Genomic DNA, 23,650 nt, shown 5'->3' with positions numbered 1-23,650 from the left:
TACGCAGTTTAATGTCTCAATGTACTCTGAAATTAAGCATAGAACAAATAAACAATTGGAGATTAAAAAAAAAAAAACGGAATCATTTTGTTTAACAAAATTTTATTTCATTTTTTGACTCAGCAAAGTAGCCGCCTTTTGCAGATATAACCGCCGAACACACGTGGCATTCTTTCCACAATGGAAATCAAATATTGTTCGGGAAGTTCTTCCCAACACTGTTGCAGAAGTTCCCACAAATGTGTTGCACTTGTAGGTTGCTTTGCTTTCACCCTTCTGTCCAATTCATCCCAAACCAGCTTGATGGGGTTTAAGTCTGGAGACTGTGCATGATTTGAAGCATCCCGTCTTGTTGTTTTCCTCGAAGGTAGTTTTGACATAGCCTGGAGGTGTGTTTAGGGTCATTATCTTGCTGGACGATGAACCCCTGACCAACTAGGCGTATACCAGAGGGTATTGCATGGCGCTGCAAAATTCTGTGGTACCCTTTTGGTTCAGGGTGCCAGTCACTTTGTGCAAGTCGCCGACTCTGGATCCAGGAAAAGAGCCCCAAACCATCACGCTTCCTCCTCCATGTTTGACAGTTGGTGTCACACACTGAGGAACCATCCTTTCGCCTACTCGACGGCGTACAAAAACCCTGCGTGATGAACCAAAGATTTCAAATTTTGATTCATCGGTCCATAAGACCTTCTTCCAGTCTTCAGTCGTCCACTGGCAGTGCTTCATGGCCCAGGCAAGCCTTTTCTTCTTATTTTGCCATCTTAGCAATGGCTTTCTTACTGCCCCTCGACCTGTCAAACCTGCAGCTCGAAGTCTTCTCTTCACAGTTGAAACTGAGACTTGCTTACTTCGACCAGTGTTGAGCTGTGCTTGAAGCTGTTGTCCTGTGAGCCGCCTACCACGCAAGCTGTTGACTCTCAGAAACTGGTCTTCTGATTCTCTTGTGGCTTTGGGTCTGCCAGACCTCTTCCAGTCAGAGTTTCCTCCAGTTTCCAATATACTACTTCCTGCAGTGCAATATTGTCCAAATAATGCATCAGAGGGTGTAATAACAGTCTGTTCCAATACTGCTTTTATACAGACAGGGGGTTTGTAATCAAGTAATCAGCAGAGGTTGGGACACCTGCAGGAATTGTTTGCATCAACTTTCAAGGCTTAATTTACTTACATTGCTGCAGAACATTACTTGTTCTGGAAGTTGTTAACCCATTACTTGTTCCCTGAAGAAGGCCTTTTTTTACAATATAACTGTGCAATTTACATTATTTTCCCGTTTTTGCTAACCTAAACTTTTTTTAAAACCTCGAGCAGTTTACTGCTTACCTTTGTACCATTTCAGGTTATTCACTGGACTTGAATTGCTCAAATTTCAATAAAAACTGGAAAGATTGAGGTGCTCTAAAACTTTTGACTGGTAGTGTATAAAGCATTTACTTCTGAAACGTGCAGCCGATTTTGTCCAGTAGAAGCCGAGATACGCATTTTCAGTCCCCATGGTAAAGCTTCATACAGACAAACGATCCCTTATATAAAGGGAGGGCGCTTTGTGCCTCCCTTTGATATCAAGTGTCTAAAAGGTTTTTCGGGTCATAAAGAGGTATGTAGTATTTAAACGATTGTATAAGGGTTTAATAGGTCTAAGGGTCTTAGAAGGGTAAATCAAAGGGTGTAAAGGTTTAAGGGGATCACTTCGACTTTAGTAAAATATCAGGAAGATCGTTGTTGAAAATCATCACTTTGGGAGTGCAATACGGCAATAACAGGCCAAATGACCACCTCATGACGGTTTAAACCCCCCATTTATGTGCATTGTGGTCATAAATCGGATTCAAGAAAGTTTCTGATTCTGATTCTGGAAAGTTTCGTCATGCTTAACATTGGGAGTTCAAAGCAGTAAGGTCACAAACAAGGCCGCCACAGTTCCAAACGATGTTATTGCATGTATTTTATTTCAGAATATAATATAATAGTGTCAGTAAGTGTTTGTGCACAACTGAAGCACAATATGGCAAAGGTTTTCCACTAGCTGCCAGCCGCCTGGACGTCCTTGGCAGCCTTGCGTGTCTGCTTGTTCACCACACCACCATGGACACCCTTTTTACCCATAACAACTACAAGGGTCTTTTTGGTTAAGCCGAAGCACATGCTACAGCCGGCACCCTTGACAAGCAAATCCATCGTGGCGAGTTTCTCGTTGAGAAGGTTGTCCCTCAGCACTGAGCATTTCTTTCCAGCCACGACAAGACCTTTCTGTAGAGGGAAAGAGGTGGAGAATTAGCAAGAGAAATTTGATGTTAAAGTATGTGAGAAATGAGGAAAAACCGGTCTGAGGAATTGGGCTCAAATAAGGAAAGAAGGAGGAATTGAACTCAAATAAGGAAAGAATGAGGAATTGAAGAATGAGGATTAAAGGGGAAAAAATTGGACATCATTTTCTCCAAAAACACTAAATGAAAAAAAATGAAACGACATATGCCATCAACTCCCCATGGGGTATATAAGGTGATAACGATGACATCATTGTTGAAGTGGTATTCCAGCCATAATTGTTTGAATTGAAATCCTTATCCAAACATCTGAAACTTCAAATATCTGATCTATGACCCAATGTTACTGAAGAATTAAGGTTATGATGTCATAGGTCACATGGTATGGCAGCCATATTGGGTTAAAGGGAAAAAAATTGGACATTAGTTTCTCTAAAACCTCTCAAAAAAAATTAAAAGTTGGTATATGTCATCATCTCCCCCATGGGGGTATATAGGGTGATGACGATTATGTCATCGGTGAAGTGGTATTCCAGCCATAATTGGTTGAATTGAAATCTTCAATCTGAAACGTCATATATGATCTATAACCCGATGTGAGAATAATTAAATTTATAACTTTCATAAACCCATGTCAATAAACTATGTGACAATAGGGTGAATGGATGATACGGGTATGTGAGCCATAATAGCAGTGGGTTATAAAAGTAGTGTTCAGCAATGGTATTTTTGTTCAGAATTAATGCGTGAGGGGAGACTCTGCGCTTCACGAGTGCCGTTGTAGTTGTTTGGCCTCATCCTTCATTTGTCATTTCTTCCTTGTTTCCTCCCCCTGTTCATGGTTATTATTATTTTTTTTTATTTTTTTTTTTTTTGTATACAAGGTCGAGGCTCGTGAAAGAGCGAACATTAATCACACAGAAAGACAAACCGACACATAAAACATATAACATAGGGAGCGGTAGACAAGATGGGGAGAGAGGGGGAAGGACACAAACACAACATTTGAGAGCAGGGACCGAGAGACATGGAGACATCGAGAGATCTGAGAGAGGGCGAGGGCTTTGGGGGGGGGCGTGGGAAGGGGGCGGTGGGAGAGGTATAAAACATATGGACACTGCCAGGACTTCCAGGAAAGAAGTTGGAATTTCAAACAAGGTGGATCTGGGGTGAATTAGCGGGGGTAGAAAAGATCAAGGTTTTGGATGGGGGAAGATAAGAGATGGTGGTGAACAGCTGTTTTAAAGACCTGGAGGGAGGAGTGGGATTGAAGGGAGTGAGGGAGTTTGTTCCAGAGGCGGGAGAAAAGAGGAATGAAAGAGTGAAGGTGAGCAGAGAGCCGAGATTTCGGCAGTTTAACCATCAGAGGGTTGCTGGCAGATCTTGTGCGACCTGTAGGAATATTTGGGGGACAGAGCACAGAGAGAGCTGGGGGTGCAAGGCCGGAGAGGAGTCGGTAGAAGACAGAAAGACCACCTACCTGCCTGCGGTGAGTGAGTGAAAGGCCCTCAGAGATTGGCCTCAGAGATATTAAACAAACTTGGCCTCGCAGTGCTTTCTGGTTGTCATGGTTCTTCATTGGTGATTAAGGAAAAGCCTGTTGAGTTATTAACTGGCTGTGGCGGTTAAAGCTGCATATAAGGACAGTGTTACACGTCTCAGACTCGCTCGGCCTAATTGGATACGAGCCGGTGGTGCCAATTAGCCTCGCACTCGACCGATTTGGTGCTCCAATCTGCATGGCATCCTGGCTTTTAGACACGTGATCCGGCAGGGAGCTTCCAAATCGGTTGGCCATTATGGTCTGGTGGCATCGAGGTGACTCGCCCAATTCTAACCAGGCAAGTGGAGCGAACCGGTTGACCACAACTATACTTCTCAGAAGGAAATGAAAAAAATCTCAAAACGACTACCAGGGAGCAAAACATAGTTGATTTGGTATCCATGTTTGTGTTTCCACCTGAACCTCCAGCTCATGATAATAATAATAATAAAGGAGTCTTATATAGCCCCATCAAGCAGAGTTAACGACCCTCGTGGCACTTTACATTATCATGCGTACGCACACACACCGCACACACATACACAAACATACACACACACACCTTCACTCTTGTCCTATTCCTCTCCCTCCCCATTCAAAACCCACAGATGTGTACTCTCCCCCTCCCTCCCCCGCACATGTACACAGACATACTCTCGATCTCCGTCCCACCTCAAACCAAAGGGAAAACAGGACTCAGACTTTGAAGACTTGTGAAACAGGTTTTGAGGGAGGTTTTTTTAAAGGCAGGAAAAGAGTCAACATGTCAAACCGAGGAAGGCAAGTCATTCCAGAGCAGAGGTGCAGCAAAGGAAAAGCATTTCTCGCCAAACGACGGTGCTGGTGCGCGGCGGCTCTAAGGTCATAGAGTCGTCGCTTGAACGAAGCCATCGCCGAGGTACATAGAGAGTGAGCAAATCGGAGAGATAGTGAGGTCCCGCTCCACACAATGATTTATAACATAGTGTGCAAATTTTGTATTGCACACGAGCAGAGACAGGCAGCCAGTGTAAAGATTCAAGGAACGGAGTAACATGGTCAGACTTCTTCGCCTTACAGACAAGACGAGCGGCAGAGTTTTGAACCTTTTGTAACTTATCCAAGAGAAACTGAGGGCAGCCAGCATACAAAGAATTACAATAGTCTAGCCTTGAGAGGACAAGGGCACAGACCAGAGTTAGAGCAGCCTGAGGAGTAAGAAAGTGGTGAATGGATGTGATCTTTCGCAGCTGAAAGTATGCCGATTTGCAAGTTTCAAGTACTTGCTTGGAAAATGTAATGTTACAGTCGAAAACCACACCAAGGTTCTTGGCCGATGAAACAAAGTTCACATCGGTTTCACCAACATGAATAGTGGTAGGAAGTGAACATTGTAGAGGACATCTGTGCGATCTTACAATCATAGACTCTGTTTTAACATCATTCAGCTGAAGTTTGTTTTGGGTCATCCACGCCTTCACGTCGGCAATACAGCCTTCTAACACTTCAACAGTGGGCACGATTTGTTGAATCGTGCTTCCTTTGTACAGCTGATTGTCGTCCGCAAAGGCGTGGTGATCAACTGAATGTCTGGCAACAAGATCAAATAGAGGCTGAGTGTACAAAAGAAAGAGGATAGGTCCCAGGACTGAGCCCTGGGGAACGCCAAAGGAAAGCGGAGAAGGGGCTGATTTCTGGCCACAACTGTTTGCACTCTATCAGTAAGATAGGACATCAGCCAAGAAAGAGGAGTACCAGTTATACCAAATGTGATTTCAAGACGACGAATTAAGACACTATGGTCAATCGTGTCAAAGGCGGCAGACAAGTCCAAAAGAGTAAGAACGGAAGCCTTACCACAGTCAAGAGAGGTCAGAAGATCATTGGTTATTTTAAGGAGAGCGGTCTCGGTGCTATGGCCTGGTCTATATGCCAACTGGCGAGAATTGAAAAGATTATTTGAAACTAGATGGTCATTCATCTGTGATAGCACAATTCTTTCTGTGATCTTTGACAGGAAAGACAGGTTGGAGATAGGACGGTAATTTTTCATGTCGTTAAGGTCAAGGGTGGGCTTTTAAAGAAGTGTTTAACAAGAGTTTGCTTAAAGAAAGGCGGAAAGGAACCCGGTCAGAGAATCATTGATAACTGCAGTAATAAATGGGAGGAGGGTGTCCAAACACTCAACAAAACAAATCGGTGGGAAGGGGGTCGAGATCACATGTTTTTGTGTTTGACTTGAGGATTGTACATTTGACAATTTCCTCAGTAACAGGAGTAAACGAACTAAGAGGTCGTCCGTGAAAGCAGTGTTCAGCATCATCCAGGGAAAGGAGTGACTGCTTGTCAAGATTGTTTCTTATTGACTGAATTTTATTGTGAAAGAAATGCAGGAAGCATTGGGGTAGTTCGTTTTGAGGAAATACACTGGGAAGAACGGATTTATTTTTGGTGGCAAGTAGGCGATTGGTAATGCTGAACAGTTGCTTGCAGGAGGAGCTCCTAGTAATCCGATCAGAAATATATGACGTTTTTGCTTTCAGAATGATTTTTATGACGAGTCTTTTAGCTATGTTTTTCAACTGTTTATGGACTGTGAGGCCAGTCTTCAGCCACTGTCTCTCGGCACGTCGTCGTTCCTTTTTGTCAGCCCTGACTTCGTCGCTGACTGCGCTGAACCACGGAGTACTCATGCGTCTGGGAACGGCGCGCCGTGTCGCTAGAGCATGACAGTCCAACGCTGTGCCGAGGCAAGAGTCGAGGTCTTCTGCAGTGACGAAGGAACGGCCAGAGAGACGGGTGTGAAGGTCCTCTTTAAAGGCGGAACGGTCGATGGCATGGATGTTGCGGGTGGTGATGAAGGTGGGCTGAAGACGAGGAACAGCAATACTCAGGTGGCTGGTGACACAGAAGTGGTCCGAGGCGATAGCACAGGTCACTGACGTGGACTGTACCAACTGATCATCGCATCTGTGCACTAACCAATCCAGGATGTGTCCTTTAACGTGTGTAGGTTGGGAGACAGACCGAGACAGACAAAGTAGAAAGGAGGTCAATGATCTTTGAAGTGAGAGGATGTTGTGGTTGGTCGTCGTGGACGTTGAAATCTCCAAGAATCAGGACGAAACCAGGAAGAGTATTGCAGTGGTCGAGCAGATTAGGAAGCTGGGTCACGAACATAGATTCAGTAAGCTTGTTTTTCCGGTTAGGTGGAGATCGGTAGAGGCAGAAGAAATGAAGTGTGTTTTCTGACAGAGTGAAGGTGACATGGGCTAGCTCGTAGGATGAATGGTCAAACGGAAAAGTCGTGGTGAAGGAGATAAAGGGAGAGAAGTTGTCTCCGTAAATAACAGCCATGCCCCCGCCCCTAGAGGAGCGAGGAAATGACTGCAGGGTGTATCCAGGTGGGGTGAGATCAGCACATCTCGCTTCGTCGCCACTGGGTCGGAGCCAAGTTTCGGTCAGAAAAACACGTCGATATCGTTATCTTGAATAAAAGAGGTAATTTCGGTTCGCTTTTCAGGACTACTTACAGACTGAGCGTTGAATAAGGCGAGAGACTCAGACAGGTCAGAATGGTGTTGTTTTGGTGCTGTGTATGTTCTACAGGGATAGATGAGGTTATTGAAGTTGACAGGGGAAACTTTTTCGCAGGAATTATTAAAATGTGGGCCGGGCCGTCGCTGGTCGCGAAGAGAAATCACAATCGGTATTTTTCTCTGCTTTCTCCTTCCGCCTCGCTTTGTGCGTTTTCTCGGGAGACCAACGCCGATTTCAAGTTCTCTAAGGCCTGAGACGAGTCCAGGAGTCAATCGAGTGGTGTTTAAAGTCAAAAGTTTTTGCTGAGTATAGCGAATAGGCCTCGGGACAGAGGAGTTAGAGCGGATAGTCGAGCTCGGTACATGCAGCGGTGCGTGCAGAGGTGGGGCGAGCGGTGGGGCGAGTGATGTTACGAGCGGTGGGGCGAGCGTTGGGGCGAGCGATGGGGCGAGTGATGGGACGGGCGATGGGGTGAGCGGTGGGGCGGGCGGTGGGGCGAGCGGTGGGGTGGGGCGAGTGGTGGGATGCACAGTGGGGCGAGCGATGGGGCGAGCGATGGGACGGGCGATGGGGCGAGTGGTGGGACGAGCGATGGGGTGGGGCGAGCGGTGGGGCGAGCGATGTTGCGAGCGATGGGGCGAGCGATGGGGCGAGCGATGGGGCGAGCGGTGGGACGAGCGGTGGGATGAGCGGTGGGGTGAGACGGGGAATAGAACTGTCTTGTTGAGAGGCGCACACCGGGGCTGCGTGAGGCGCAGCGAAAAAACATGGCGGGTACTCACAGTTCGAAATTGTCAACTTGATGGCGAGTAAAATTCAAAGTACTGCAAATCTCACGGGCAGACACGCCGCCAGAAGTCAGGAAACGAAACAGGGATCCATCATAGTCATTCACACAAAGCACAACACGACAGCACACGCTGCATCCAACGGAATCAATCAAATACACAGGACGACCGACTCAGCTCAGCCTGCTCGGCGAGTGACCCGGAAGTGAAATCGCGTGTATGTACTTACGTTGTAATATCGCGCATTGTATGATCTTGTGATGCAGGAAACTCAAGTTCAAATCCATTAAACCAGAACGGTATGTGTTTGTACATCATCTACTAACGTCCTGGTGATTCATACATTGATGTCTCCTATGTTCTTGTGCAGCATGAGATTTTTTCTGTACAAGCTCCTCCATGAACCTTAGTCATTGCAAAATAGATTAGATGTCTGCAATCCCAAGGTGTTCGCCAAGTGTGAGCTTCCCCTTGTGCCCTCGAAGTCGATCCAATGATGGACGTTTTTTTTCGGATCGCCATGTGACCGGGAGCTTCAATATTTAGGGATAGAGTGAAAATTAAGAAAACATGTCCCCATCTATTATAATCTATCCAAAAAACTCAACATCATGAAAATTGTTCAAGTTATGATCAAAAAGGTGTTTCTTGTTAAGTGCGTCACTCAATCCGAAAAAGGTAGATGAAGGACACGAATCAAATATCAGGTGCAGAACGTCAATGCAGGTATGTTATTATGATACAAGAACATCTTGGAAGGCCAAGCTGTCTGAGATTCTGCATCAGAAAATTTGAGCGGTCCAAAAAAAACGCGTTTTTTTTTAAGATCACCCAAAATTTGACCTTACCCTCGGAGGGGTGTGATGTAAATTAAGGGCAATTGCACCTCGCTCTCGGGCTAGGCTATCTAGATTGGGCAATTTCAATCCGATCGGACAAAAATTAGTCATTATCGTGAACATGGAGAGAGTTTCCTCCCCTTCCCACGCCTCCTGCCCCCAAGCCCTCTCCCTCCTACACTTCTCCCTGCTCTCAAATGTTGTGGTTGTGTGCTTCCCCTTCTCTCCCCATCTTGTCTTCCGCTCCCTCTTTTTATATATTTTGTTTGTCTGGTTGATTTGTTTGTGAAATCAATGTTAGCTCTTTCACGAGCCTCGATTCAGTATACAAAAAAAAAGAAAAAAAAAGAAGACAATTAGGTCATGACCTCAAATGGGTTTCGTCAAAAAAAAGGTCAACCCCACGTGTGTTTATTCCCAATATTGATGCAAATTTTCATTTTGAAAATCCCAGCCAAATGTGAGATACAGCTCAGAAAATGAAATAAGGGGGGGAAAAAAGAAGAAAAAAAGAGATAACTTGGAGTTCGGTTTCTAAGATTGGAAAATGATTTTAGTCCGTTTCCACCTTTATCCCCTCCATTCCTTCCTTCCCAATTTCCTTACCTGCAGGAAAGCACTCCTGTCCTTGCCCACGATGATCCCAACCTCAGTGGGTGACACCGCAGCCAGGGGACCACCGGGCTTACTGGCCCACACGGCCTTGTTATCCGTCCGACCGATGATCGCCACGTCTTGGATCTTTTTGTTGGTCAAAATCTTCTTGACAAATTTTTTCCAGTCGCCCATGTTTCCAATTCCGGGGGACGAAGCACAGCGACGAAGGTGGGATTTATACGATGTACACGGATTATGTGAAACCAGGTAGGGGGTTCGGAAGATGTACAGATCGTACAAACGGCGCAGACGACCGGAGCGCGAGCCCACAAGTGTTATTTAGGGCTTTGTGACATCATTTGTTACTTCGTGCTTTGTAACGTCATTTAACTCCATGGCAACTGCTGCATTCGTTTGGATTCGGGATGATCGATTGTCAGAACTAATAATTATGACAAAATGCAAAGGTCGTTTATACTTTATACTCTCTTCGTGTTTTAAGGTAATAAACTATAAAGGAAAATGAATGAATTTGAGATGAATGAGTCCCCTCTTTCAAGCAGAGTACTGAGTGGTCAATAATGGAGGAGGTTGCGATACAATCAAATGAAGTTCAAAACTGTAAACACAGATTATGACAGAATATATCACAGCACAGAAAGCGTCAAATTGATGAACTATGTCTGTCAAGTCCTCCGGAGTTGCTGAATCCACTAATGATTTCAGTGACCTATCTTGATAAGCCCGAACTCCACGTCCTTCTTCCAACAGAACAGTTTTTCCAACTGCTGCGACTTTGTTGCTTCCAAATTCTCGCTGGCCCTCATCAACAATTTCCATCCACGTTTCGGCAAAATTCCACTCGAACCCAACTTTTCTTTGCTGAAATTCCTTTAGTTTGTCATCTCCCCGGTCCTCCACATGATAATACACCGCATTTCACGAATTCTCAGTCATTTTTACGACGAAAAACAAAACATTGACAAATGACGATATTGAAAGTGAAACCTGAACCACACGCCCTGAGGGTGATCTGCGATGCTGATTGGCTGAAAGCGTGCAATTATGTGAATTAGACATATCTGGCTTTTCCTCATTAACAAGCAGACTCTTATCTATATACAGTGCATTCAGAAAGTATTCAGACCCCTTCACTTTTTTCACATTTTGTTAGGTTGCAGCCTTATGCTGAAATCGTTTAAATTCATTTTTCCCCTCATCAATCTACACTCAATACCCCATAATGACAGAGAAAACAGGATTTTAGAAAGTTTTGCAAATTTATTAAAAATAAAAAACTGAAATATCACATTGACATAAGTATTCATACCCTTTGCGATGACACTTGAAATTTAGCTCAGGTGCCTCCCATTTCTCTTGATCATCTTTGAGATGTTTCTCCACCTTGATTGGAGTCCACCTGTGGTAAATTCAATTGATTGGACATGATTTGGAAAGGCACACACCTGTCTATATAAGGTCTCACAGCTGACGATGCTTATCAGAGCAAAAACCAAGCCATGAGGTCGAAGGAACTGCCTGCAGAGCTCAGAGACAGGATTGTGTCGAGGCACAGATCTGGGGAAGCCGACAAAAAAAATCTCTGCTGCATTGAAGGTTCCCAAGAGCACAGTGGCCTCCATAATTCTTAAATGGAAGAAGTTTGGAACAACCAGGACTCTTCCTAGAGCTGGCCGCCCGGCCAAACTGAGCAATCGGGGGAGAAGGGCCTTGGTAAGAGAGGTGACCAATAACCCGATGGTCATTCCAGGTGAGCTCCAGAGATCCTGTGTGGAGATGGGAGAAACGTCCAAAAAGACAACCATCACTGCAACAATCCACCGATCTGGGCTTTATGGCAGAGTGGCCAGACCGAAGCCTCTCCTCAGTAGGTATCAACACATCAAGGACAATGGACCATGATAATCAGCATCCCACAATAACCAGCCAATTGGGTGGGGTGTGCAGTTCTTATAAACTCTGCTCCTACTTGTTCCAGTAACCACCTCCTGTTGATGGGTGGAGCATGCTCCCCGAAACGATGAGGCCTGCGTTCCTTCATTTTCTTTTGTGTTGGGGTCATTTTTTTTAAGTATAAAGAATATAATTAGCTCTTTTAAGAGCCAACACATGGTATAAACCTTTCATTATTAGACGGGGGGGGGGGGGGGGGTATTATTAGACGGGTAAGATTTGCACAATCTCTTTTTGCTTTTTACATTGCCACATCACACGAATTCCCTATCTTACAATTAATTGCACCACGTAATTAAATGTTTTTTTCCTGCTGTATCTAGTGAATAGACCGATTGTATTTTTTTTTTTTTTGTATACTGAATCGAGGCTCGTGAAAGAGCTGACATTTACTTCACAAACAAATCAACCAGACAAACAAAATATATAAAAAGAGGGGGCGGAAGACAAGAGAAAGGGAAGCACACAAACACTTGAGAGCACACAACATTTAAGAGCAGGGAGATGTGTGGGAGGGAGAGGGCTTGGGGGGAGGAGGCGTGGGAACGGGGGGGGGAGGGGGGGTGGGAGAGGTATAAAACACAAGGACACCAAGGACTTCCAGGACAGAACTTGGTATTTCAAAAAAGTGGAATTGGGGTGAAATTAGCGGGGATAGAAAAGATCAAGGTTTTGGATGGGGGAAGATAAGAGATGGTGGTGAACAGCTGTTTTAAAGACCTGGAGGGTGGAGTGGGATTGAAGAGAGTGAGGGAGTTTGTTCCAGAGGTGGGAGAAAAGAGGCATGAAGGTGAGCAGAGAGTCTTGATTTTGGCAGTTTGACCATAAGAGGGTTGCAGGCAGATCTTGTGCGACCTGTAGGAATATTTGCTGGACAGAGCCCAGAGAGAGCTGGGGGGGCAAGGCCAGAGAGGAGTCAGTAGAAGACGGAAAAACCACCAACCTGCCTGCGGTGAGTGAGTGAGAGGCCTTTGGAGTTAGCTTCATCGTGGGAGATTCCAATGAACTTTCCTCACCCTCTTGTAAATAATAAACCCCCCTTACAAATGCTTTTCCAATCTGCTTGCGATATCTTTTCCTACATTTGGTTTGGCATAGTCCTCACTAGAGTAGCCAGGAAGTTCTTCCCCAATCAATTAGCTCCACATATTAGCCACTACGTACTGGGCAGTTCGCTCGGCTGCACCTGATTAAATAGGATAAGATTGGTACGTAGCGAGAGCACGATCCCCGGTTAGGTTGGCCACATCACCCCCAGGTTAACTGTGTCAGATGGAGGACCCTCGTAGATTTGGTTGTCCGATTGGCATTTGTGGTCGATTCGCAACCTGCCGGAATGTGGAGTTATCTCGACCGGTAGCCTCAGGTCAGGTAGTCGGGAGGAGCCTGAGAAGTCCCCTCGTGGTAAACCCCGAACTCCACGTCCTTAATTTAATACATGTAACAATACAAAGTATGGCAGCAAGTGAGGCTGTGACAATCTTGCAGTGCCTCTGCATTGGTGATCGAGCTACTCAAAAAGACAAACTTTTTCACTTTTATTAGAACAAAAAAAATCAAATAAATTCCAGTAAATGAGCTCACATCACAAACGAGCTGTAGGTTGTCTCACTCGCCGAAACATGTTGAACTGGCATTCCATGCAACTAGCCAACCGATGGCATGCTAATCAATATTGATAATAGGAACCATCTTAAAAGTCAAAGAACAGTCAAAGTGAAAGTTAGTGAAACACACAACACTAACATTTACTAAATCTTTCCTGCACAATCAGGTGATCAAATTTGGACAGACGGCCAACCCAGTAGCCAAGACCACGCATCCGCAAATAGGTAGCGAGAAGTTGACGTGCCTCACGGTAGGATGCGGCAGATTTCTGCGGGGTTGCCCAAATAAGGGAGGGGTGAGAGGTGGTGAGAAAAGATACAATGGAAACGCAATGGCAATACTGAGATATAACAACAAACCTTGTTTATTTGTAGAAAAAAAAAATGCATTCGTTAATTTCAGGACATATTAAATAGGAAGATTAAAAAAAAAAAAAAAAATCAGAAAAGAAACGACATAATTAGATGTCGCGACATGGACTGATATACCTCCACCCACATTAAGTCTTTGCTTCTTCTAACTTTGACCTAAAACATAAAGACCATTTGACGTAAATATCTTATCTGTACATATGTATCATGGTACATGTGCTTAATTTAGTTCAAATCCCATAGCCAATGGTGTCACATTAACAGGAGTTTTAATGCGACCTCTGACCCTTGACCTTTCAGTGACGAATAATATATCATGGATAGACGCACTGACGGAGGTTTATACATACTTGCATAAAGTTTATTTTAAATTCCTACAGCTGTTCTCAAGTATCACATTTTTACCTGACATGATCTCAGACCTTTAGATTTCTGCATCAAAAGATTAATCAATCAATTCATCTTTGCATCATAATATATACTTAAACCAAGTTTGGTTCACAAGTTAGCACAGTAGCATTAATTTTTACCTCACAGGACCTCTGACCTTTTGACTCCATAATCAAACCAGTTTATCTTTATATCATTATACTTGATATACACTTGTCACTTGTACCAAGTTTGACTTAGATCCCCTCAGCCGTTCTCAAGTTATCACAGGAACGAAAACCTATCATGGCCGGTCGGACGGACGGATGGATAAACCGAAAACATAATGCCTCTGGCGACTTCGTCAGCAAAGGCATAAAAATGCAACAATCAATTACACCATTGGTAAACTAAATTTTGGTCCACTCTTGATACACGAGTGCACTCACTTCAAGCTTAACATATATACGAGTGTGAAATAAATGGATCTAGACAAGTGTGAATTTATACCTACATGTTGTTGAGGAAATAAAGTGCATAGCATGTAGATTTGTATGTTGATGTCTAAATCCGCTCCCCCTTGGAGCCCTTTTAAATGTTTTATTGCTCTGTACTCTGCCTTCTATGTTATTTTTGGGGAGAGGAAGGCCGTGGGCACAAGTTTTGGTGTGAAGGTGCAAAAAGATTAGTGGGGCAACTTAGCATAACAATTGTGCATTTTGGGAGGAAAGCACAAAATTTGGCACACTAGTAGACTATCCTATTATGAACAGATTTGGATATTGGGCCATCTCAAATTCAGCCCCTGATGGCTGTGGCAGCCATTTTCCAAAATGACACCTTCAGCTTGTTCCGGCGAATTGCATCATCAATTGGCTTGGTCCTTTCCACCAGGCATTCTCTGGTGAAAGCCTGGAACTGCTCTTGGCCAATCTTCTTCACATTCCTGACAGTCTCAACTGCAGCAGGACCTGCAATTTCCTTTGTGTCAAGGACAACCAGATCCATGCTCTCTTCCTCAAAGGGGTTGCCAAGCTCTTCTATGACGCTGACAAGGGCGCGGACATCCTTGGCGAAAGAGGTCTGCACACTTGGTGTCTGGTCGTGATGACGTGTGTCCTCTCGCCTCCCCCAGTGTTGATGGCCATCTTGGAACTCTTCTATGGCCCTGGCAACTTCTGTCCCGGCAATCATCCAACGCCGCAGGGCACTTGGGTTGTCAGTGAGGCAGACTGCTACACCATCTCCTTTGATGCAGGTGTTATTCTGTTAATGCGCCTGGTCGATTGGGATCGAAGAGAACACCTTCTTCGTCTTCTGTACAGTGAAGTTGCCAGCCCTGAATTCTCTGGCTACATCTGGGTGCTTCATTGGGAGTGCAACCATGTCCCTCAGGTGAACAGGGACCCACCTGGCATAGTGTGTGTGGTCTAAGGCATGGAACCATGGGACCAGTTCCGTCAGGGCATCAAGGTACATCGTGAATGAAGCCTGCCGCAGAGAACGCACGTAGACCAGTACCAACATCTCTAGTTCCAGCACAGTTGCCCAGTACTGAAAGTTGGGAATGTCTTCTCCTCTCTGGTGACACCAGTCTTCAAACTCAGGCAGGTCTTTTGCATCATCAGCATATGTCATACACGGTGTTGCAGGAGGTGCAGTGCCGCTGCAGTGATTTGATGAGCTCTTCTTGTGCGGGTGACGTGGGCAGCTCACAGGAAGGAGTCGGCCGTCCCTGGCGTTGCAATCTCAGCTTGCAAATCTGCAAAATCTGCAAATCTTGCAAAAATCAAATCTCTGACTCTGAGATGGCCCAATATCCAGATCTTTTCATAATATGATAGTCTACTAGTGTGCCAAATTTGGTGCTTTCCTCACAAAATGCACAATTGCTGCCGGACTAGATGTGCTTCGGACATGTTCACAGAACTTTAGCGAAGTTTAAGGCATGTGTGTGCCTTCATTGACGACTGAATCTCCAATCAGAGCGGGTGCGGATGAGGCGAGGCCATGTCTTGGAACGGGGTCTATTAAGGTAATGCACACGTTCTGAGGAGCACATCCAGTGGAGCAGCGATTTTGTGCTTCGTGGTCCCTTGACCCTGTGCCTTTCTGTGGACCAAGCATCGCCGGTCCAGCTGAGGCTGTTCCAGCTAGCTGTCAGATAGCTAGCTGGGTTGGAGAGGTGCAGAGCCCGACCTGCTGCCATGGAGAAGCTGCGGATTCCCACCTGTTCAGCCACGCATCGGTCATGAGGCCCACGTTTGGTTTGCAGGGTGTATTCCTGTCTTTTCTCCCTGGTCTTTCCCTTGTGGTATGCTAGGGGTCCAATAACATGAGGTAATTAAGAATCTTCTGGACGTATCATACCCAGGGCGAGTATTTTGGTTGTATATAGTACTGTAGAATAGACAAGTGGCTGCCCGCGAACCACCTTAGTTATTTAACCATCCATTAAAGGACAGATTTGGTTTGGGGCGATTAGTGGCTAAAGTCATCACCATATTTACCTCTGCCACTGGAGGTGGATCGAGGTTACGTTTTCACCCCTGTCTGTTTGTTTGTTTGTCTGTTTGTGAACATGATATCTCAAAAAGTTGTGGACAGATTCAAATGAAATTTGGCAGAGATGTAGCGTATGTGACAAGGACAAAATGATTATATTTTGGTGAAGATCCGGATCCGGCTACAATAATTTTTAAAGTGATTCTGCACCATTTAGTCAGGTTCACTGTGTTTTTTCGTTCAAAATCATGGTAGATAAGCAAACCTATACATTTTTGGAAACGTTATTACATGGAAAATCTGAAAATCAATGTTTACATTTGCCAATTCCGACCAATTCGATTCGACCAATTCGACCAATCGACCAATTCCATTCGACCAATTCGACCATTCGACCAATCGCTTCGATCGACCATTCGACCATTCGACCAATTCGATCGATTCGATTCGATTCGATCCATCGAATTCGATTCGATCGACCATTCGACCAATTCGATTTGCCAATCAATTTGACCGACCTTTGCTTGTGTGGAACGGACTGTGAAAACGATGCGGACTATATTGTCGGATACGACACACAGGACAGTGATGACGAACTCTAAATGGCATATTCTGTAATCGTGTATGTTTGATGCCATTGACTGCCTGTGTATATTTTGTCATTGACTGCCTGTGTAGATGTGAAGTTATACTGACTGCATGTGTATATATGATTTTGCTGACTGCCTGTGTATGTTTGGTGATATGAATTATTGACACATTTTGATGTTATTAACTGCCTGTACAAAATGATAACATGTATTTGATTATGCAACTTATCGCGAATATAAAGACAGTATTTTGCAATTCAAAACCTTTGATTCGTGTCTTACCATTCCCCATAGCACTAATTTGATACTTTCATTGGATTCCTTGTCCCTGAAAATATAGGTTTAGTATATTTTAAAAGTTTTTAGGGTAATTAGAGGCAGAAATAGAACAAAATATGTATTTTACAGTGGCCATTTTGAAAATCCAAAATGGCCGCCATACAGGTATCTCTCCAAATGTAAACATTGATTTTTAGTTTCCTTATGCTATAACCTTTCCAAAAATGCATAGGTTTGCTAATCTACCATGATTTTGAACGAAACATAATTTATTGACATAGTGAACCTGACTAATTGGGAGATAGGGCCGAAAACGATACATAGCAGGATATCTCAAAAAGTTGTTAATGGATTTGGACGAAACTTGGTGGAGAGGTTGGGTGTGTGTCAAGGACAAATCGATTCGATTTTGGTGAAGATCTGAATATGGATTTGGATACGAGAATTATTTAATTTTTTCAGTGATTCTTCACCATTGAGAGATCGGATGAAAAGCGATTATATAACATGGTTTGTAAAAAAGTTACGGATGAGTTATGACAAAACTTGGTGGATGAGTTGGTTATGTGACGAGAACAATCCGATTAGATTTTGGTTCAGGTCCGAATCCAGATCCGGCCTATCAGTGGAACCAAAACATAAACTCTTCATTCCCACCTGGTGGGGGTATGCGCTCCACCGAGAGCCGTTCTAGTTACCTCAGCCACCAAATGTGGATGGAGGTTATGTTTTCACCCCTGTCTGTTTGTCCATTTGTTTGTTTGCGAACAAAATATCTCAAAAAGTTGTGGACGGATTCGGACGAAATTTGGCAGAGATGCAGCGTAGGTCACAAGGACGAAATTATTCGACTTTGGTGAAGATCCAGATCCAGATACGAGAATTTTAAAAGTGATTCTTCACCATTGGGAGATAGGGCCAAAAACTATACATACAGTCACGTGAAAAAGTAAGTGCACCCCACGTTTCACTAGACAAAGTAGGCTGGGATGAACCAGGTGTGGCTAGTGCAGGACCACGATGTTCTCAAGGTGACATCTCATTCTTGTCAAGAGATAGGCCATGATGGCTGAGCCCATCTTTCAGCAAGAGGTTATCCTCAAAGGAAGCCATCAGACATTGAAACAGGTCCTCTTGCCTTTCGTTTAAATGCATTCTAAAATCAGCCAAGCCTAAGAGGTGGGCACCGGTGGCCTAGAAACCATAATGTCTGCCATATTGAAGCAAGTGACGTTGATGTTTTAACCATAGAGTTTTGTGATATAACAGGGCAGTAATTCGCAATCTGTTAAATCATCATATCCAGTAAATTCACCTTTTGTTGAGCTATAAGTCCCGGGAAAGTACCAACACGTTCTGTGTTTCTGAATCCATGAAGAGGGTTAGACCTGGTTCTCTTCTCCCAGGTGAAGCCATCAACGAGGAAAAGGGCAGAGGGCAAAGTTTGGGTCGAGTGTCAAAGTGTAGGTGAGGTTCTGGCACCGAGGATGTTCTGGCGCCTAAGAAAAGTGTAGGATGATCAAATTATTTGACTCTCTCAAACTTCCCTGAGCACCTCTGCTTTGTTGTGCGATGTGAGGCTGCTATTGTTTCCACTTGTACCCTACCGTGGTATTGAGGCCTAATTTGAAGTCGATATCCGAGTGAATGTGCCACGTAAGCTCACCGATTTCCTTTGATGAGAGGCGTGAAAACGATCCCACGTTGCCACCACGCCAGTAGGATGTTTATCTTTATGTTTAGACAACAAACGAATCACGATACCACTGGAGATGAAACGGTGTGGAATATTTATTGCAGCATCGACTGAACAGCACAGAAGAGGCGCCAAAACCACCGGAACCCACACAGCCGGAACACCACCCACTGAGGGCCATGTCTATATATTGGTGTTGGTGTGGGGCCACAATTTGACACAATTGAGGGAATGAATGAACAGGAAAAGAGGATGGGGGATACACAGTCACCTGCATCTAAGAGGGTTAAGTTGGGTTTTTGCGGGTACAAATGATCACGGGTAGGGATGGGGGTTGACATTCAGATGGTGGTACACCACCTGCATGAAGCGTAGGAGTGGAGAGTAGGATTGAACTGTCCTAGGAATTCAGTTCCACAACTGGGAGAAAAGAGGAACAAAGGAGTGGAAGTGGAAAGAAAGTCTAAATTTTGGAAATTTAACCAAGAGGGAGAAACTGGATGAACTCCTCCACAGGAAAATCCATGGAAGTTGAAGGACACCTGTCAAAATTCTTTACAAGTGTCTGTCAAGTGGTGTTTTAGTAGTGTGATGTTAACGCTCTGGGTAGTGTAAAAAGGTGACAAGTTATTATACCGTAGCTGCTTGGAAGGAATGCGAGACAATGCGAAATTTCTGAGTACGTCGGATGTAGAATCATCTGGCAAGAACGAGTAGGTTCTAGAGTCTTGAGTGAGGGACTTTTGTTTGTTAGTGTTCTCCCTCTGAAAATATATAAATGTGAAGCAGAGTTGAAAGTGGAGAAGAAGAACAGCCAGTGCAGAGTTGCTTTGTGTGTGCAGGCCTGCTGTGCTGTGCATACCGCAATGTGTTTTACTTAAGTAAACTCGTTTGGAGTTCACTTATCTGTCGGATTGGACATTGATCAGATGAGAACCTTTGGGTCCTTTGACAATGGTTATGCCATTAAGTGCAAGATAACAACCTTCTAGTCCTTTGACAATGCCATTAAATGCAAGGAGGTAAATCTACTGGCATATATATATATATATATATATTCTTCTTCATGAAGTTTGAGACTTCGGAAGGAGTACAAGATTGAATGATGATGTAATATGGCCTTGTAGGTGAAGACCTCTTGGCCATTCAGGTTGTAATTAAAAGTCATTACTTTGTTAAACGTTTGATTAGTGCTATTCTCAGGTTTTCAATGGCCTCAAGTACAGGCAACGTCCTGGGCATAACTCATAGAGCGACAGGGTTTTACTATTCATTAACCCCTGTTTACCATCCAAGAGACAAGTCCCTCTCTTCCAGGCATCATGACTGAATGTGTGAATCATTAATCTCTCTGTCTGTGTGAATCATGAATCATCGACAGTTGTTCCATGCCATTTAGGGTTCTGCGAGGCCTGGAGGTCTATTCAGAGAGGCTGCATTTCTATCTCTGCAGGATTGTCATTTATCAGGACTGTCATCAGAAACTCTTTATCTACGCCTACTATTGGTGTCATTTACCGATGGGAAAGACCTTGAGACAATAAACTATGAATCTACCATCTTATCGATGTCTCAATTTTCTTATCCATTTCCACTACTGGATCTGAGAGGGACTCTGATTCAAATTTTATCTGGATTCAAACGTTTATTAAAGGCAGAGTAATGTTTGTAGATTAATGATTTTGAAGGAATCTGTCTTTATAGTGTTCGTCGTCATCATCATCATCATCATCTATAATGGAGATGCGTATATGGCTATGTATATATTATACGAGCAGAAAACCCGGTTCCACCGGGCTGTTGTAAGGGAAATCGTGCCCAATATAGTGTGGAATATTTAGGGAGTTTGCTGGGAATGTTCTTTGACAGCATAATTAATAGCAGGGACCTGTGGAAATTATTTGTGACTTCAAGTCCTCAACCCCTTTCCACCCCTTTCTCAGCCCCAACTCCTCTACCTCAAGTCTTCAAGCCCCGTCCCCACCCCAAGTCCTCAAACCCCCTCTTCCAGCTCTTTGTCTCCCACCATTCCAACTCTGTCCTCTAATCCCTCTTTCTTATTTAAGTCGTCAACCCCCCCCCCCCCCCCTCTTCCCCAACTCAGGTCCCCAGCTCCCCCTTTCTTCTTCAAGTCTTAAACACCCCCCCCCCCCTCTCCACCTCATCCCCCTGCTAGCCCCCATTCCCCCATTCCCCCTGCCCCCAGCTTCAACTCCTCTTCCCCTTCTCTAACCCCACGCCATCTCTCTGTCCTCCATTCCCCCTTTCCTGTTCAAGTCCTCAACCCCCCTCCCAACTCCAAGTGTGCATAATAGTCACGAACTGTTAAGATTGCTAAGGTTTCTCTGTGAAGACAATTGATGGGAGGTAATTATACGTTGACAGAATCCACTGAATAGTTTGTGGTTATATTATTTTTTACTTCCAGTAGGTGTGCGAGCTATAGAATCTGAGCCAATGCACCACCAGTATGTGCGAGGAGTATGCATATAACTCGAAAATGCGTGAATATTGATGTTTTTAGATACTGCCTGGTCCTAGGAGGTCTTAAATGAGGTATCATCCAGCATTATAAGTGCTGTGGTTACGATTTTTACCCCGTTCAGACACAATCGGGCAACTTGCATTTATATGTATACTGCGTGTTAAAGCGCGGCGTTACGCGCGCTGCTTGTGAGCAAGGAGGAAGCGGACAAGCGGTAACATATAAACGTCTTTATTGTAAGACTACACTGTAACACTGAACTCATCCGGGCTGGTCGCCCGGTGTATATCATGAGGCCACGCCTACCCCTCGGGCGTGGCCACCGCCCACTTGGTGCGTGGAATGATGTCACCACGCCAGTGGGCTTTTGTGTCCGCCACACGCGCCCCCCCAGAATTCCCGCGCACCTGGAGGGCCAGTTTGTGGGGCAGTCGAATGACCCGGCCGAAGCGCCCCCTGGCGATCGGCGGCGTCCGGGGTGCAGGGATACCAGGTGGGATGCCCCTGGCTGCCCCTGGGATGGGTGCAGGACCGGGGGGCGCCGTGGCGGCGGGGCTGGGCGGTGCCGGGGGTCTGCCCGCAGGAGGGCGGCCCCGACGTGGGGGTCGGGCCACTGGCGGTGGATGGTCCACATCGAGGTGGGCCGGCTTGAGGCGGTCTACCGAAACGCGGTCAGGAGTACCGCCGATGTCCAGGGTGAAGTGCTTCGCCCCGGTCTCCAGCACGCGGAAAGGCCCGTCGTACGGGGGCCGCAGTGGTGTCCGATGGGCATCGTGGCGGACGAAGACGTACTCCGCCGTGCGAAGCTCCGGGGCGACGTGCGTCGGTGGGTGCCCGTGGCATGCCGTTGGCACCGGGGCGAACCTCTGGGCGGTCTCTTGCAGAGCGGAGCGCTGCTGTGCCGCGGACCATGGTGCCGTGGAGTCGGGGAGGAACTCGCCCGGCACCCGCAGCGGTTGCCCGAAGACCAACTCCGCCGCGGATGCGCGCAGGTCCTCCTTGGGCGCCGTCCGGAGGCCCAGCAGGACCCAGGGGAGCCTGTCGACCCAGCCGCCGTCGCGGAGGGTGGCCCGGAGCGTGGCCTTCAATGAGCGGTGAAATCGCTCACACAGGCCGTTAGCCTGGGGGTGGTAGGCCGTGGTTCGGTGCAGCCGGACCCCGAGCCCCTGCGCAACCGCCCCCCAGAGCTCCGAGGTGAACTGGGGGCCGCGGTCGGATGAGATGTCTGAGGGGGCGCCGAACCGGGCGACCCAGGTGGCGATGAAAGCCTGCGCGACATCGGCCGCCGTTGTCGACGCCAAGGGCACGGCCTCCGGCCACCGGGTGGTGCGGTCCACCATGGTGAGGACGTGGGTGAAACCCCGCGAGGGGGGCAGAGGTCCCACCAGGTCCACGTGGACGTGGTCAAACCGGCGTTCCGGCACCGTGAACGGGGTCACCAGTAAAGCGCGGCGTTACGCGCGCTGCTTGTGAGCAAGGAGGAAGCGGACAAGCGGTAACATATAAACGTCTTTATTGTAAGACTACACTGTAACACTGAACTCATCCGGGCTGGTCGCCCGGTGTATATCATGAGGCCACGCCTACCCCTCGGGCGTGGCCACCGCCCACTTGGTGCGTGGAATGATGTCACCACGCCAGTGGGCTTTTGTGGTCCGCCACAGTGTATATATATATATATATGTATATATATATATATATATATATATATATATATATATATATATATATATATATATATTTATATATATATATAATTTATATACATATAATTTATATACACATATATATATATGTATGTATATACTTTTTTTCATGTATACAATAGAAATAGCGCCACCTTTGGTGGGAGCCGGTATTACAAATCATATTCCTTTATTTTCTTCATCGTACAATGGAACATTTTCAAAATTATGATATGGAGTATGATATGTTGTGATAAAGTAGTTTTCGGAAATGACAAAAACTATAAAGTGCATTTCCAAGAGTGTGCCATCGAATATCGCTCACAGCAGGTGGGCCGTGAATAGTATTCCCGCCGGGAGGGCAGGATAATTCTAGCTCGTCATACCATGGAGCTATGGCGTATGTGCGCCCTCTGTTGGTGTATGCTAAACTCTGTGGTGTCCCAGAAGAAAGTATCACTGTGGAAATATGACCACTTGAAATTGTCCACCGATGGTCCTTCGGGGCGGGAGTGTCAATGCCATTACCTAT

At 45.6% G+C, this 23,650-nt stretch overlaps 2 protein-coding genes across 2 annotated transcripts in view; both read right to left on the bottom strand.

Annotated features, from left to right (window-relative positions):
• LOC137431483 (adenosine deaminase domain-containing protein 1-like) overlaps positions 1 to 23,650 on the bottom strand; it is a 152,327-nt gene that overhangs the window by 18,985 nt on the left and 109,692 nt on the right. The gene's annotated exons all lie outside the window — the stretch shown is intronic.
• Positions 1,929 to 9,877, bottom strand: LOC144893002 (profilin-3-like). Its single transcript, XM_078782234.1, has 2 exons — positions 9,566 to 9,877; positions 1,929 to 2,253 (listed from the first exon to the last, which is right to left on the bottom strand). The coding sequence occupies exons 1-2, from the start codon at positions 9,746 to 9,748 to the stop codon at positions 2,026 to 2,028; spliced, it is 411 nt and encodes a 136-aa protein (XP_078638360.1). The 5' UTR covers positions 9,749 to 9,877; the 3' UTR covers positions 1,929 to 2,025.

This window comes from Myxine glutinosa, chromosome 7 (genome assembly GCF_964187855.1).
Source record: "Myxine glutinosa chromosome 7, kmMyxGlut1.1, whole genome shotgun sequence".
Lineage (NCBI taxonomy): Eukaryota > Metazoa > Chordata > Myxini > Myxiniformes > Myxinidae > Myxine > Myxine glutinosa.
The sequence above is the reverse complement of the archived record's forward strand: the minus strand, read 5'-3'. Positions and strand labels throughout refer to the sequence as shown.